At 40.4% G+C, this 14916-nt stretch overlaps 1 protein-coding gene across 6 annotated transcripts in view; it reads left to right on the forward strand.

Annotated features, from left to right (window-relative positions):
- The first annotated feature begins 888 nt into the window (after positions 1–888).
- kif13a (kinesin family member 13A) overlaps positions 889–14916 on the forward strand; it is a 41169-nt gene continuing 27141 nt past the window's right edge. For all 6 annotated transcript variants that reach the window (XM_083918136.1, XM_083918141.1, XM_083918139.1 and 3 more), the window contains exons 1-3: positions 889–1180; positions 1402–1492; positions 14132–14144. In XM_083918136.1, the coding sequence (XP_083774262.1) occupies positions 1120–1180; positions 1402–1492; positions 14132–14144 (165 nt within the window). In that variant the 5' untranslated portion in view covers positions 889–1119. The remainder of the gene's footprint in view (positions 1181–1401; positions 1493–14131; positions 14145–14916) is intronic.

The following is a 14916-nucleotide window of genomic DNA, read 5'->3' on the forward strand; positions in this document are numbered from 1 at the left end:
GGGATCATTCTTTTACATCTAAGGCAACATCAGACAAAGTAAACATTGCTCCCCTAACTTTTAAAGACAAAATGTAAAAAATACATATATTGATATAAACTTACTTAATTACTTTAATAGTAATACTAATAACAAATAATGATTATTATTATTATAAGTAGTAGTAGTAGTAGTATTATATAGAGTATTGGTGACAATGGGGCCCCTATATTAAATTAAATTATTTAATAATAATAGTAATAATAATGATGACAATAATAATAATAATAATAATATCAAAGATACTGTCACCAATACCGAAAAATTAGGAAAACTGAATTACTACTAATATTTTTTTTAATGTATTTGTGATATTAAAAAATATTTTTTAAAAGACTCTTTTTAGTTGGGTCAAAATGATAATAGCTGTGGTGAAAGATGGGGGCAGGGGGACTTGTGCCCTCAATATTTCCAAAAACATGGTTACGGCCCTGCTACTATGCTAGGCTACACATTACAACATTATAATATAATGTTTATTATGATTTATCATTATTAATAATAATCATAATCACAAATCTTTTTTTAATTCATTAAAAAAAAAAAAAATTAAAATCCTTCAATTAGTGTGTGTCCGAGAGAGGGCGAGAAAATAATTAGTTTATATATATTAGGCTATAACGACTGTTTAAACTTCCTTTTTTAATAAACCCTATATCTTCTGACCTCCACGCCTTCTTTAAACGATGCTTATCGTGGGTGCATGTAAATGAACTTGTCAGACAGCCTCACATTTTCTCTTCCACTGGTTTCTCCCCCGATTAGCGGCGCGGTGCGTAAATCCTTTCCCCCTCTTTGGCACAGCCGTCTCCAGTCTGCCAGAGGATAGCAGTCGTGCTCCCAGTGGAAGATGGCGGTGGGGATGCTGTCTGTGGCTGGAGCAGAATGCTGGATTTGCACAAAAAGCGAACCCGGATGGATATAAAGGAAATATTCCTATCTCTTCTCCTCGAGGTCTGGACTCTTTTGGGGTTGTTTAACTAGAGTCTGCTGCCTTTTTTCGAGCAGAAATTCGGGCTTCTTCGTCGGGGATTCACAGAGTATAGCTCGGCGCATAGACAGGGTGGGAGTGAAAAGTGGATGAAAATGTCGGATTCAAAGGTAAAAGTTGCAGTGAGAGTTCGGCCCATGAACCGCAGGGGTGAGTGTTATAACGATTCTTTCTCTTTGCCAAATTCGCATGTCTGCCTCGGATTTATGCCACATTATCATAAAGTTTCTTCGCCATTGCTGCTTTCGGCTCGAGTTATGAGCCAGACTTGAGCCTGGTCCGTTTGAAACACGGTTAAAGTAGCTCGGATTTTTGACTTTTCACACCCCCGCATTCTGCTTTACTTTACCATCACAAACTTCTTTCCACAGAAATTGAACTGAATACAAAATGTGTCGTGGACATGGAGGACAACCAAACAGTTCTGCACCCACCACCTTCAAATGCAAAAGGAGACAACAGGTAAACAAAGCTGAAATACTGCCAAATGTTTCTATTTGCATATATTTAAAGGTCTAATTCATTATTGCAGGGTATTGAACTGGTTGTAACTAATGCATCGTATGCATTGCTGTGGTTAGTTAGAGTGTTATAGAGTAAAAAAAAGTGTGTTTGCAGTGCACATATGGGGCTCTGGGTGTTTGTAAGTAAAAGAAGCTGAAACATGCAGTCTGCACTCTCACTGGAATAACCTTATCCCACCTTTGTTGAAATACAGTAACATTCAAGGTTAGCACATAACTATCCAGTGAGCTCAAATGTCTGGAAATACATCTGAACATTAGACACATGATCCTGATATGCAAAAATGAATCAAACCATTTTTTACATGAAATACCAGGGGATAAATGCAGCAGACAAACAGGAATGCTGCGCCCCTGCTGCTGCTGAGGAGATGTCTGTCACCCACCTGCTGGCAACATGATATTATGTTATGTAACTCATGTGAACTTTCCAATACTAATCAACCTATCCAGCCTAATAATACTACCGTCATATGTTGATATATTGATCTTGAGTTTCAAGGCCAGGGCCGGTTGAACATGTTTGTTAAACTGAACAGATTGGTGCAAAGCCTCAGGGCATCATCTGCGCCCACACTGATTTAACTTATGTAGCGTTGAAAGTGGTGTTAGACCACACTGTCTGCACACTTTTATCAAGAGTCGTTTATGGTGAAAAAGTAGAGAAACTCTGCGATAAAAGGAAAATCTTATCATCCTCTAATGTTTCACAGTCAAGTAAAGGTCAGCAAAAAAAACAACAAAAGCTGCAGTTTCTGCTGGCTTTTGGGCTGACATGCTTTCAGATCGTAATGAGCGGATCACACAGTATGTAGGCTAACGATGGATGTGTGCCTGGGATGTCATTGAAATGTCACGCCTGTTATGGTCAGAGATGTATGTCATATTTCACCCATTGTAGTTGGAGTTTGTTTTTCTACAATTTAGATCTTGGTTCATTTGCTCTTCTCTGCTGTCTGTGTCACACATGATTAAACAGCTGACCTGATTACCCACGGGTGCATATAAAGCTAATAGGATACTCAACTGGGAAAGACTTTTCTTTTTTGTTTTCTTCTTTGATTTATCCCTCAAAAAGTGGCAAGAACTCCTCTGGCTGCAGCAAAAGTCCACTGCTAAAAATGGAGACATAGGAGGTAGATACATGCCACAATCGAGGCTTTTCTCATGGCCCACATCCAGCCTTGTTAAAGTGTAACACTTTCTCTGCTGTTCCATGAAATCCACAGTCAGCATTAAATGTTAATGAGCTTGCTCACCCGGGCAGTTCAAGTCAACACATTAACCTGTATTTAAGGCAGTTATCAGAACAGAAGCTGCCACACAATTGCAGCGTTCCAGACAATTAAACAGATGACAATCAAAGCCAATGTACGTTAAAACGGGATACACGACAACAGAACACACAGAGCTGTCACGGGCGAGAGGTCAGAGGAGTGACTACATCTGTGAGATTTTCTCAGTTAAGTGATTGGTACTAGGATCTGATGCTGGATATTTCCACTGTTGCTACCTGTTGCTATGTTGAGACACAAACACATTTCATGTTCGGGGGAAGTTTCCATATCTGATTTAGATGTCGTATCAGTCCTAAATGTTTCAACTCCCACTGGATTCTCTTTCACTCTTACTTTTTTTTATTTGATGTCATTTTTTTATTCTGCCAAACCTATTTTCTAAATTTTATTATTATTTAATTATTAATTAAGTGTAAAACTTAAGGTAGCAGCCTGCAATCTGTAGCCGTATAGTGACTTCAGTTCAGTATGGCTTTATTACGTCACATTTCTTTTCTATGGTGTTGTCCAGGCATATAATTACTTTGCAGGTCTAGTTCTGTGTGTGTGTGTGTGTGTGTGTGTGTGTGGGTCTCTGTGTTTAGGCTGCCATGGGTTTTCTTAAACCATATAATTTTCCTCTCGGCTTCTTGTGGAGCCGCAGAAGGGGATACCCTGATCGCCAAGACTTCGCCTTGTTCCGCAGGCACCTGTTCTTGTGTGTCAGATTTAGTGGGTATTAGCATGGCAAATATGGCTGCAGGGCCGAGATCATGGGAACTTTTCTCTCTCTCCTGGGAACGCTCAGGCACAGGCTCAAAGAGGAGACAACAGTAATATATATTTGTATGTTTGGCAGTAGATTTAGAAAGACGGGACTTAACAAAGGAAAAAGAATTACATAACACTGTTTGGATTTCAGTGAAATGCTTTTTGCTCCAATAGTTTACCTAAAAAAAAACTAAATATGACTTCAGTCTGATGAGATACAGAAATGAAGTCTCTTATGGGATGAACTTTCAGGTTGGATAATCAATTAGGTCATTGAAAACTTTCCAGATAGTGTTTGAATTTTAATCTGGTTTTGCAAACATGTAAAGAATTTGAAGAAATATAAGGGATTTCCTTTGATGGCTAAGCCTCCATTCTTTGCACCGCCAATAGCAGCACTTGTGACTCACAGCCCCCCTCTCCTTTTTTCCCAGAGAAATGAACAATAATCTCAGTGGTGGGCAAATGAAACATAGATTGTGACTCCAGGGCGACAGGTTAAGTTTCCTAAGTTTAATCTTTCATCTGTCTCTTAAATTGGCACGAATGGCATACTTGAAATGGGAATCTGAGAGAGTAGTTTTTTTTTTCATGCGCCAGTCTGCTCTCCTTTGGAGTTCAGACACAATGAAGGTGGGGGTGGAGAGGCAGAGAAATACCTGAGGCTGGTGTCTGTAAAGGGATTGAGTGGTGGAGCATCATGACAAGAAAATACCCTCCGACTCACACAATAGGGCCGTATTACATCCATCATGCCCCAGCATGTCCGTCAACTTGCAACAATTGAATACAGGCCCATCAAGTCTTAGAAAGTCTCTTTACGTAAGCCCCCCTTTTCTGCATATTTCAGTCTAAACGCAGTTGTGTTAAAAGCCAAAAGCTAATCACAACTAACTTTTTTACAGAGGCAGATGGGAGCCTTGTTATGTAAGAGAAATGTATTTTATGTTCCAAAAACACTGTAGCTATCTAAAACATGTTATTTATTAAAAGCACATATTTAACTGAATATATCTGTTTGTAGGAGTTAAAGTGCAACTTTGTTTTCTTACCCTCCATGCTGCTGTAGCTCTGCAGTTCAACATTTCAAGATGACCAGTGGAAGTATGTCTTTATCTGATCATGTCTGTAACCAAGCTTGTAATTTCCCCTCTAATCCCTTCCTTATCACTAAGGGTTACTACAGCTCAATTAGGTTTATCTTCACTTTACTGAGTTGTGAATTGTGTGGAGAAGAGCTCCAGTTAAAAAAACTATTAAAATGATCTATTTTTGAGAGAGATAGCCGTGTGGTTAGGTCCTCTATGTGTGTTTATTTTTCTCACAACCTTAAATGTTAAAGAAGGGTATTTAAAATGCTGCTATTTAAAATAAATAGCTCAACATTTTTGGTAAATACGCTCACTCACTTTTTGTAGAACAATTAGATCAGATGATTGATACCACTGTCATAACTGTACAGTAAATATGAAGCTAATGAAACCCGTAAGTTATCATCGCTCTGGTTCCCTTTTCAAGATTCAAGATTCAAGATTCAAGAAGCTTTATTTATCCCGAGGGAAATTATTTTGCAACAGTTTCAGTACAAAGGTGGGAAAGGATCAGAGTAACAATAAGCATAAAACATCAATCAAATCAAAAGTAAAGCTAACTTAAAATAAATCAAGCATTGAACTAAGTGTGACAGAGTGCAACAGACATCGTGGTTAAGCGTAGGTATATACAATATACAACAATACGCACTGTGCAGTTTAGCAGCAGATTGCCAGTGAGCCAGTGCCAGTGAGATTCATCATTGTATTTTGGATTATTGCAGAAAATAACTTCTGCGGCAAACAAAAGTTTATGATACTTGCATCTTTAATTCAGCAAGATAATCTTTCTGTAGCATCAATGCAACCGGCTGTAGTAAAAAGGCAATATAGGCTATATACCAGCTATGCCAGCCACTAACTTCCAAACTTCCCTACTTCAGGTATCCTTGCTATGATTACACCCTTTTTTGATCTTGTTATTTGTTACTTGTTTATTCATTTATTTATATACACTCTCTCTATATACTTTTTAAACATTCTTTAAATGCTTTTTATTGCCTGTTCTTCGTGTATTGTGCTGTGCAAGTTTATATCTACTGACCACCATTGGACTGCTCGTATATGATGTGTATGTGATGTGTCTGGTATATTGTGTTGTTGGGTATGTGAACAGTACATGCACTGCAAAGATGAAAGTTCCTCACAGATAAATAAAGTTCATTGAATTGAATTGAATTTGAATTGTTAGTTCCCCCATGTGGGATCCAGGACCACACACTTTGCCATGATGAAACACACACACAGACTCACAAGGTAAAAAACAATATCAGAGACGCTGTCACAGCTGTTAAAAACCTATTGACTTTGAGATGAGGCAACAAAAATGACTAATTTCAACTCATTTCAGGATTTTTTCGGAATTATTCCTGCAGCTCCCTATTGCTTGCAGCTGGTCAGCTTGGCATAAAGACTGAAAACCGGGAGAAAAAGCTAGCCCCACTCTATAAAGTAGCACCTACCAGCACCTCTGAAGCTCACATAAGCCCATTAGCTGCCAAGCTAAACTAACTAGCTGCTTGAAGTAGATTTGTATTTACCTTACAGACATGAGAGGGGTATCAATCTCCTCATGTAACTCTCTGCCAGAAAATAATAATATTTATGAAAACTTTGAACTTTTCCTTTAAATTTGTTTGCATTCTCCTCTACAGTCTTTATCTGCTGACTGCCAGAGACCAGCCCAATGTGCTCAACATGTGCTTTCTTAGGCCTCCACAGATAGCCTTTAATGCTTTATGTGTGTTTGCTGCCACTCATGATGCACAAATGTCACGTCTGTTAAATAAAGGTGTTAAATAGACATGACAGTCTCCCATGCTGTTGACGTCTTATAGGGTAGTCACATGTTCTCTCAGGTCACATATAACTGAAGTCTCATCGTGCTTTCCAAAACAAGCCTTGACCAAATGACAATGCTGCCTTGTCTAATGACCGGGCGCAGGAATGTTCCCTTTGTCTTTCCATTTTGCTCCGTATGTGCCAATGATCAACCTTTCCATTCAGTAAGATGTTGTTCTCAGAGTGAGTTGGCCTAAAATCTGCCCATCTTGTCTCTGTAAGGCTTTATTCATGCATGCTATAAGGAGAAAGTGTTGCGTGTTACTGATAAAAAGATTGTATTCCCTCAAGGACTGTTCCCTGTTTGTTTAGAGGGTGGGACATTGTTTACATCTTGATCCAGCACTGAGAAAAAATGGCGCCCTCCCTCTTTGTCAAGGCTGTGTCTCATTAATCTCAGATGTGGCTGCTCATTCTGAGGGCTGCTTATGTGAAAATACAATCCTGGACATTTCTTCCATAATGATACTGGTTTTCCTTCTTGCATGATTCTCTCAGATGAGGCCTTTTTGAAGTGCATTCACATGAATTTAATGCCATGGTGAGATGGGTTTATCGCGGACTCATTTTCAGGGGAAGTGGATCCAGGCACAATGAAAATTGCTTCAAAAACAAGTTTTTAACTTGTCTCTGTCTGGAAAGAATGACTCTGCTCATTAGATTTTTGTTGTTCAAGCATGTTATTACTGTAAAGATCAATTTGCCTTATTTCTCTATGCTGTAAATTAATTTTGGGATATGTTTTGGGCTTCATGAGCATGCATACTCTAGCTTGTGTTGGCTATTGTCCTTAGCAGCCACATAGCACTCAGATAAGTGACATTTAGCAAGCAGACCGGGTCAAAGGAGGTGTGTCCTGGTAGTAAATGTGTCACTTTATGTCGTCAGGGGAGGAATCCTTACCATATTGAACAAATTGATGGACTTCACTTTCTCTCTATCTTGTTGCCTTTGAAACAAGATTTAAAGCTTTTCAGCAGATGTGGTCGGTATCCCTCTCTGTGTTTTAGCATACAAACAGCATGCTGCTGACCCAACTCATCACACTGGTGTCAGAAATGCCTGAGAGGATTAAATAAGACGCTGCCAGCATAATATGCTGGGTTGTTAAAATTTGTTATGAAAGCTTCGAAAGTCCCAGACAGAGTTCAGTGTGAGCATCATGTGCGCCGCTGATGGCTGATTCATTGAGGCTGTTTTGGAGATCCTGAGCTTGGCATTTGTAGCGGAACTTTGACTCATGAGGTTGTTGTCTCGCCTCCCTGTTTACCACTATTGCTTAGCGACAGCCGTTTCCAAGTTACAGAAACATTCTGGAGTTATGTTGATGACCTAATGAGTGATATCCCCAAGCCACCCCAAAATATTTTCATAAGAAGTTAATTTTAGCATTGAGAACAATTGTTTTAAACATTCTTAACTAGCCAAGACCAGTGCACTAAAGTCAGTTACTAATGTGTGCATTTCCCCTTTACTCTACTTGATACTTCTACAGCCCAGAGGGAAATATTATACTGTTACTCCACTACATTTATCTGACTTTGCCTTCTCAGTACTTTAAACTTTTAGTCCTCTGCCAAGGAGGTTATGTTTTTGGCTTGGTTTGTCGGCTGCGCTGGGTTCTGTAAGCAGGATTACAGAAAAACTAATGGTCCGATTTTGCATTGGCCATTCAATTTTGGAGTGGATCTGAATCCAACACAAATTCTTTTTCACTTCTGTTAAAATTGCGAGATTTGTGCTGCATTCATGTCGTGTCAAAACAATTGGAAAAATTAGGTTGCGACTAGGGATGGGAATCACACAGTAACTCAGTATACAATATTATCACGATATGTTGCCCAGGATAATGATGGTATCACGTTACAGTGATTCTGGGATACTCATCACATTGCAAGACAGTCCTCTACGATACACGATGATAGGCCTGAAGGAAAAATACCCCTAAAAGACAAAAAGGAATCATGTATTAATTCAGTTTTATAGAATTTGACCACTGAGATGGATTAATGTACAACAAAGTGCATATAGTCTTATCTTAGACACTTACTGCAACTTCTCCATGTTCACGTGTGTCATCATTCCAGTGTGAAATTACTTGGCATACCTTGGCGGAGGTCTGCAAGCCCTGAATGCTCTTAAAGTTAAAGATTAATCTGATCTGCGGTCCCTAACATTTTGGTGTTATGACCCCCTACTGTACAAAAAGCTGCCTCTAGTTTGTTGGTATATTTTAGGTTTTAGCTGAGTTAGCTGCTCCGCCGAAGAGACTTTTCCCCTCTGAACTTCTCACATGGTTTGTAGGTTAATTATTTCTCAAAAAAGCAAAAAGAAAGTAAAAAAAATGGAACATTTGTGTATCCGAGCTTTTTATTTTCTTCTTTCAACTCCCAGTAATAATTTCACAACCCCTCAGATTTATCTTGTGAGCCTTTGCAGGGGCACTGCTGGACTAAACTACCAATTTGCTTATAGAGAAGTTAAAACTAAGTTTATCTCCTCCAGTGAATTAATGCTTCAGTATTAATAAGCAACTCATTATGCCACAAAGGCCTATTTTCTGCCAAACAAGTACTTTTATTTTAAATGCAGGACTTTTACTTGTAATGGAGTGCTTTGACATTTTGGTATTGGTAGTTTTATTTCAGTAAAGGAGTTATTTTCCCACCACTGGTCGAGACATTGCACACTTAGAAGATATGTTACATAATAAAGCTGAAGAAGTTCCAGGAACAGTCTGTGTGGCAGAAGTCGAAGTTAGCTGCAGATCTGTTTCTGTCATCAGCAAGACAACATCCTACTTCCTACTTCCTACTTCACTTGTCATGTTAACATTTGGATCCTTCGTGCTAATAAAAGTGACTACCTGCTCAAGCTTCCGTTAGGCCGTATTCTTTCTTAGAATCGTCTCAAGCATAACTGGTCAGACAGGAGACCCACCCGCTTTATCCTGCTCTCTCCTGTCTGTCTGTGCAGCAGGGTGACCTCTGCCTTGAGTGGGTGGAGACAGGAGTGTTCAGTTCTAAACATACTGGAAGACCATCTGAAATGTTAGCCAGTCGCCTGTGAGAGCAGAGCGCTGTAACCAAACACTTTCATTCTCACACACACACACACACACACACACACACACACACACACACACACACACACACACACACACACACACACACACACACACACACACACACACACACACAGAGCTCTGAACATTGTGTTTGGCTCAGAAGCTTGTTGAATTGTAATTGTCTGAAGTGTGTTGACAGCCCAACAGGGGAGAGAGTCATATATGTGATAAAATGAAAGTTAAAAGGGTGGGGGAGGCATAGCTTCAGCACCAGATCGAGTGCTAGCAGACAAATTTTTGTAAGTGTGGGTGTGAGGGCAGATGAATGTTGTGAATGTCATCTCAATGGGGGGGTTGAACCTCATCCATTGGACTTACATATTGCATTAGCAGTAGGATTATATCATCAGAACATCTTACAAAGCCTTCTAAATCACGCCGATGAATCTGACAGAGTATCCTTCATGTATTGGAAAATTAAAGGAAAATGAGATTTCTGTCTTTTCGAAAACGGATTTTCCAGGGCTGTCGAACCCAGATTTCAGAAGATGACACCACTGTTGCGTCCAAAATGGCATACTACATGTATACTATTGTTCAAGACGCAACCATGGCAACATGTGCCAGCTGCAGCTATACTGAAAGTGCTAATGCTTTACTGGAAAAGGTAAGCAATTAGTCCAAAGGTTGCAGGTGACAATATTAATAGAAATGTAAATTGAAGCGTCATTGACATTACAGAGCTGCCTTGGTCACTGTCTGTTTTTCTGCCACGAACGTTGTCATTACTACCGCATTGCATTGTGGGATATTTATTCTGTCTTAGTGTCCAATGTCGCATACTGTAGTATTTGACCAGACACAGTATACAATTTACATACTTTTACTATTACCATTATTTATGCTAAGGCTAAGAACATACTAAATAAATCTCACATATGGTTTTAGCCTACTAAATAGAAGGTTAGTATGGAATTTCAGATCCAAACCACTTACATCATTTCTGTTAGCTACTTTGAACCAGCCTGCTCCCAATCTGTCAGTTGGAGTGGTCTTTATGGATGTCAGATTAAATTAAATGACACATTAAAATGTGAAATATCTCTTTGTCCGATGCCTCTGTGAGTGTGGGCATGTATGGTATTTTTTAAGGGTAGATAGATGCTTCAGTAGGTGGATGATACAGTAGATTAATCTGTTGTGTTGCCTACTGGGCTAGAAGAGCGCAGTTTTCGTTGGCATAATAACCCAGTGGCCTTAATCCGGCTCCATAACCATGGGGGGGAGATTCCATTGCTGCTCTCCCACTGTTTATGCCTTGCTTTTGGGCACCAGCATGTATGGGTCTGAGCTGCTGGACACAGAAAGATGCCATGTTTTCACCAGTCATGTGTGATCTGAGTGGCTCTGACACTGGACAATGACTCTAACAATGATCACAGGCTGACTGTTTCTTTCCTAACGTGATTAAAAAATTAATATTTATAAATAAGATCAAAATGTGCTGCTTTAACCTGTCTGCCACGACACAGGATCAGTACAGAGGGGGGAGAATCATTGTAGTGTAAGAAGCCAATGTCCACCCTCGGCCAAGTTGAAATCACTCATGGGTGCCTTAGCATCAGGTAGCTGGAGGCGTGGGAGCCTGAGCTAGCCCTTGATGACACACACATTAAGGCATGCAGAACCAGCCTCCAATGGGACTTTTAGACTTCAACCATGCCCCGCCGGGTCTGCGGTGTCTGCCTGCATCTGCCTCTGAGGGAGGAGGAACCTGATGCTATCTGGCACTTCTGTGCCACACAGTACATGTGTGTCACACACTTGGTCAACCATAACACAGCCTTTAATCAGCCCTAGAGGCATGACTTGGCATGCTTGCTGATTATTAACAAATGGCATGTTCTGCTTGATTCACTCAAAGCTGCACTGTAAAGCATTATTTTGTTACCAAGCTGCCACTAGTAGCATTGTTTAACTGGTTAATTAAGATATTGTACTTATGAATTACTTAATTATGTGTAATCGTTGTATATTGCATTGCAACTATTTTCTTAATCAATTGATTGTCTCAGTCATTTGTCTGTGGCTCCAGCTTTTTAACTGGGGTGTGTGTCTGAATATGTTTAGCTTTTCGAGAGCTGCTTTGACAACACATGCAGTTTAAAAACATCACCTTCAGCTCTGGGACATTTTAATGGCAGTTTTCCACTATTTTCTGACATTTCGTAGAAATTAACTATTCATTGAGATATTAATTGACATATTAATCGATCATTTAATCAACTGTTAGTTGCAACGGAAAATGATTTGAATCCAAATTAATATTAGATTATTGCTACATTAACAGTATTGAAACATTCGACTTCACATGCAACACCCACTGCACTGAACATAGCTATGGGATTGATAGAAAGTGCAATAAGATGCATTTGTCCTGCACTTGAACACGTCATACAGTCTCAATTAATACCTTGAAAATACACATTTTTTGCGATAACTATTAATGATAAATGTTATAAGATCAGTCTAAAGTAATAAAATAAGTATGCAACCAAATCCAGAGGACATAGCTTATATGGGTTTTTACAAGCATGGTACAAAATTGCTAAGGAGGACACACATTTCTGGGGAGATTAAAGAGATTAAGTCCAAAGCAGAGTGGGAGAATTGGAGCCTAATGTACTTTAACTTATCAAGGGGAAGGTCTTAATGTTATGATAGGGGGGAGGAGGTAAGGAAAGATAACATAACATGAATACAAGAATGAAATGAAGTCAATTTGTGGAATTAATGCATTTATTTGACTTTGTGAGGAAATAGTGGCTCTATGAAATCCTAAACATAGCAAATAGTTCCCCCCATTGTCTTGCTCAGCATACCCGGCATACCACATACTGTACATACAGTATGTGACGCAGTGAGCACCAAACCACTGCAGTAGTTCTGTTTAAGTTGAGTTTGTTCTGCTAAAGAGTCTAGACTGCACACATTCCATAACTGCATGTCTTTTGTCTCCACATTTAATGCGCCAGTGTCTCTCTCTTTCCGGTCTTGTGTCTGTTGTCCTTTGGTTCTCCATAGGGATACATCTGTTCTCTGTCTTTGTCCGTTTCTCATTCTTGGCAGGGCCGTAGCTGCTGTCTGTCTATTTGCTGTTATAACTCTCCCACATGGTTCTTTCATCTTCAACATCAATACTTTGTAGCAACACTAACATAAGGAGATTTTGTTTTTTACCTTTCAAATTAGCATACATTGGGACCTGGTCAGCGGTACAGGAAAGGTCTTGGATGTGCTTCCTGCTGTCTGCTGCTGATACATATCCCAAAGCCCTCGCTCTCTGCTCTGCAGCGTGGAGGGCCCGACTACAGGACGGGGCCCTGCTGCAGCCCGCTCAGATTAAGTCACAGTCACAACCCAAACGAGGCCCTCTTCTTCTTTTTACTCCTTTACCCACTCTCTTTCTCCCTCATCATAATGAGCTTGAGCCCCGTTAATTGCCTGGGTATAGCCCTCAAAGGAAATGTGTTTATTATTCATACCTTTAAGTTTGGATTTTTAATACTTCAAAATCAAAATGCAGAAGAGTGTTTTTTGTTGTTGTGGTCGTTCAGCTCTCCAGGCGTGCTATTGTTGGTGACTCAGCTCAGTTTGTGTGAGACACTTTGGTGCAGTGTTTCAGTCTTGCCTTGTATTAGTTACTGTGTGAAGGTGATGCCCACCTCTGTCACTGTGCCAGGAGATGCCTGCAGGAGGGATCTGCTGACTGCTGAAGGACACAACTGTGGCAGATGTAGAAGCACTAGGGTTGGTGTGTATGATGCATTAAGCTGCAACATACATGTGCAAAAAAAGCTATGTATTATAATGGCTTTAACATGTATATGGAGCAATATAATGTTAGATTTTTTTCTGCTTTGGGGAATTCCCTCTCCAGTTAAGAGAATCATTCTACATAACTTGTGCCATATACTGTATATTACCCTTTTGTCCTTGGTTCCGCCAGCTGCTTATGCTGAGTGCGGCCTCCCCAACCTGGCCTCTCTGTTAAGTCCACAGGAATAAGAGCTATTTGCTCAACAGAGTCAGTGGGACATTGAATCCTAAATCTCTTCCCTTCCTCACGGTCCACTGGCCCAATTATGAACCCAATCACAGCAGCACGTACCACCAGGAATCGCCACCATGCGCAAGTGAATAAATGTGTGAATAAATGAGGGAAGGAGTGAATGAAGAAGTCCCACTACGAATTGTAGAAATGTAGAAAGTTAGAAAGGACTCTGTGAGGTTTCATAAAAAAAAGTGTCAATGCGCATATCTCAGTTGAGAAAAGCTGTTTGTGTCGACACAGACAATTGGAAGTTTCCTACTGTGAGAAGTGCAGCTGCATCTTACTGAGTGTGAACATGTTCTGACTGTTAAATTGTATCACTGCTAACCATGTTATTTCTTCTCTCTGTCTTTTTTTCCCGGTTCCCCCATTGGTTTTTTTCTGCTTATGATGGATTGTCCCTCTTACCCAACAGAAAACAATCTAAGGTATGTATGCATCATCTGTTTCTGTTGCTACAAAAAAATTGGCCAGCATCAACAGAGCAGTGTCAGCAGAAACAGTCATCTCACTGACTCTAGTCGTATCACACATACTGAAATCACCCAGAAGCAGGATGCTGCGCTGGCAGCACCATTCCCTTGAGGGGATCAGAAGCATCCTGCGCAGGTCGATCTACTGTTGTCACCTTTTTTCTAGGGACTTAATTGAGAGTGTTTTAGTAGTTTTGTTGGTCAGCAGGAGCCGGATAGATGTCCGTGTGAATGTGTCAGCTTTTTAAGATCTCGTGAACACCCACAAAGGCTCTACAATGAGAGAGGGATGAGCGCGGACACTGGGGCAGTGTGTGTGCGGATTCAAAGCTGCATTGTTGGAGTGCACCCCCACCTCCCCCCTTGACAACACGCTGGTGACTAGCTCAGAGATGTTTCACACACCAGGGACCGGCCTTTGTACTCAGTGCGCTCGGCCTCCGACGGGTCTGAGGGAGTGTTAGTGCGGGCCACAGGCATGCACGGTCTCTGGGGCCCATGAACCTGAGTTACCCTGCAATACCCTCCAGCTAGACGAGCACGTGGCTGTCTGCTAAGTTATAGTAGCTCTCAAATCAGTCCCCCTGCATTCTAAAGGGTAAACAGAGGTTGCGGTTTAATGGCGTTTGACCAGGTTTCATCCCAGAAATTACATAAAAAGGGCATTGTGCTTCTCTGCTTCATCACTATTTGTACTGCTGATTAATAGTAATTGTCCAGTCATGAA

This window comes from Echiichthys vipera (genome assembly GCF_963691815.1).
Source record: "Echiichthys vipera genome assembly, chromosome: 8".
Classification (NCBI taxonomy): domain Eukaryota; kingdom Metazoa; phylum Chordata; class Actinopteri; order Perciformes; family Trachinidae; genus Echiichthys; species Echiichthys vipera.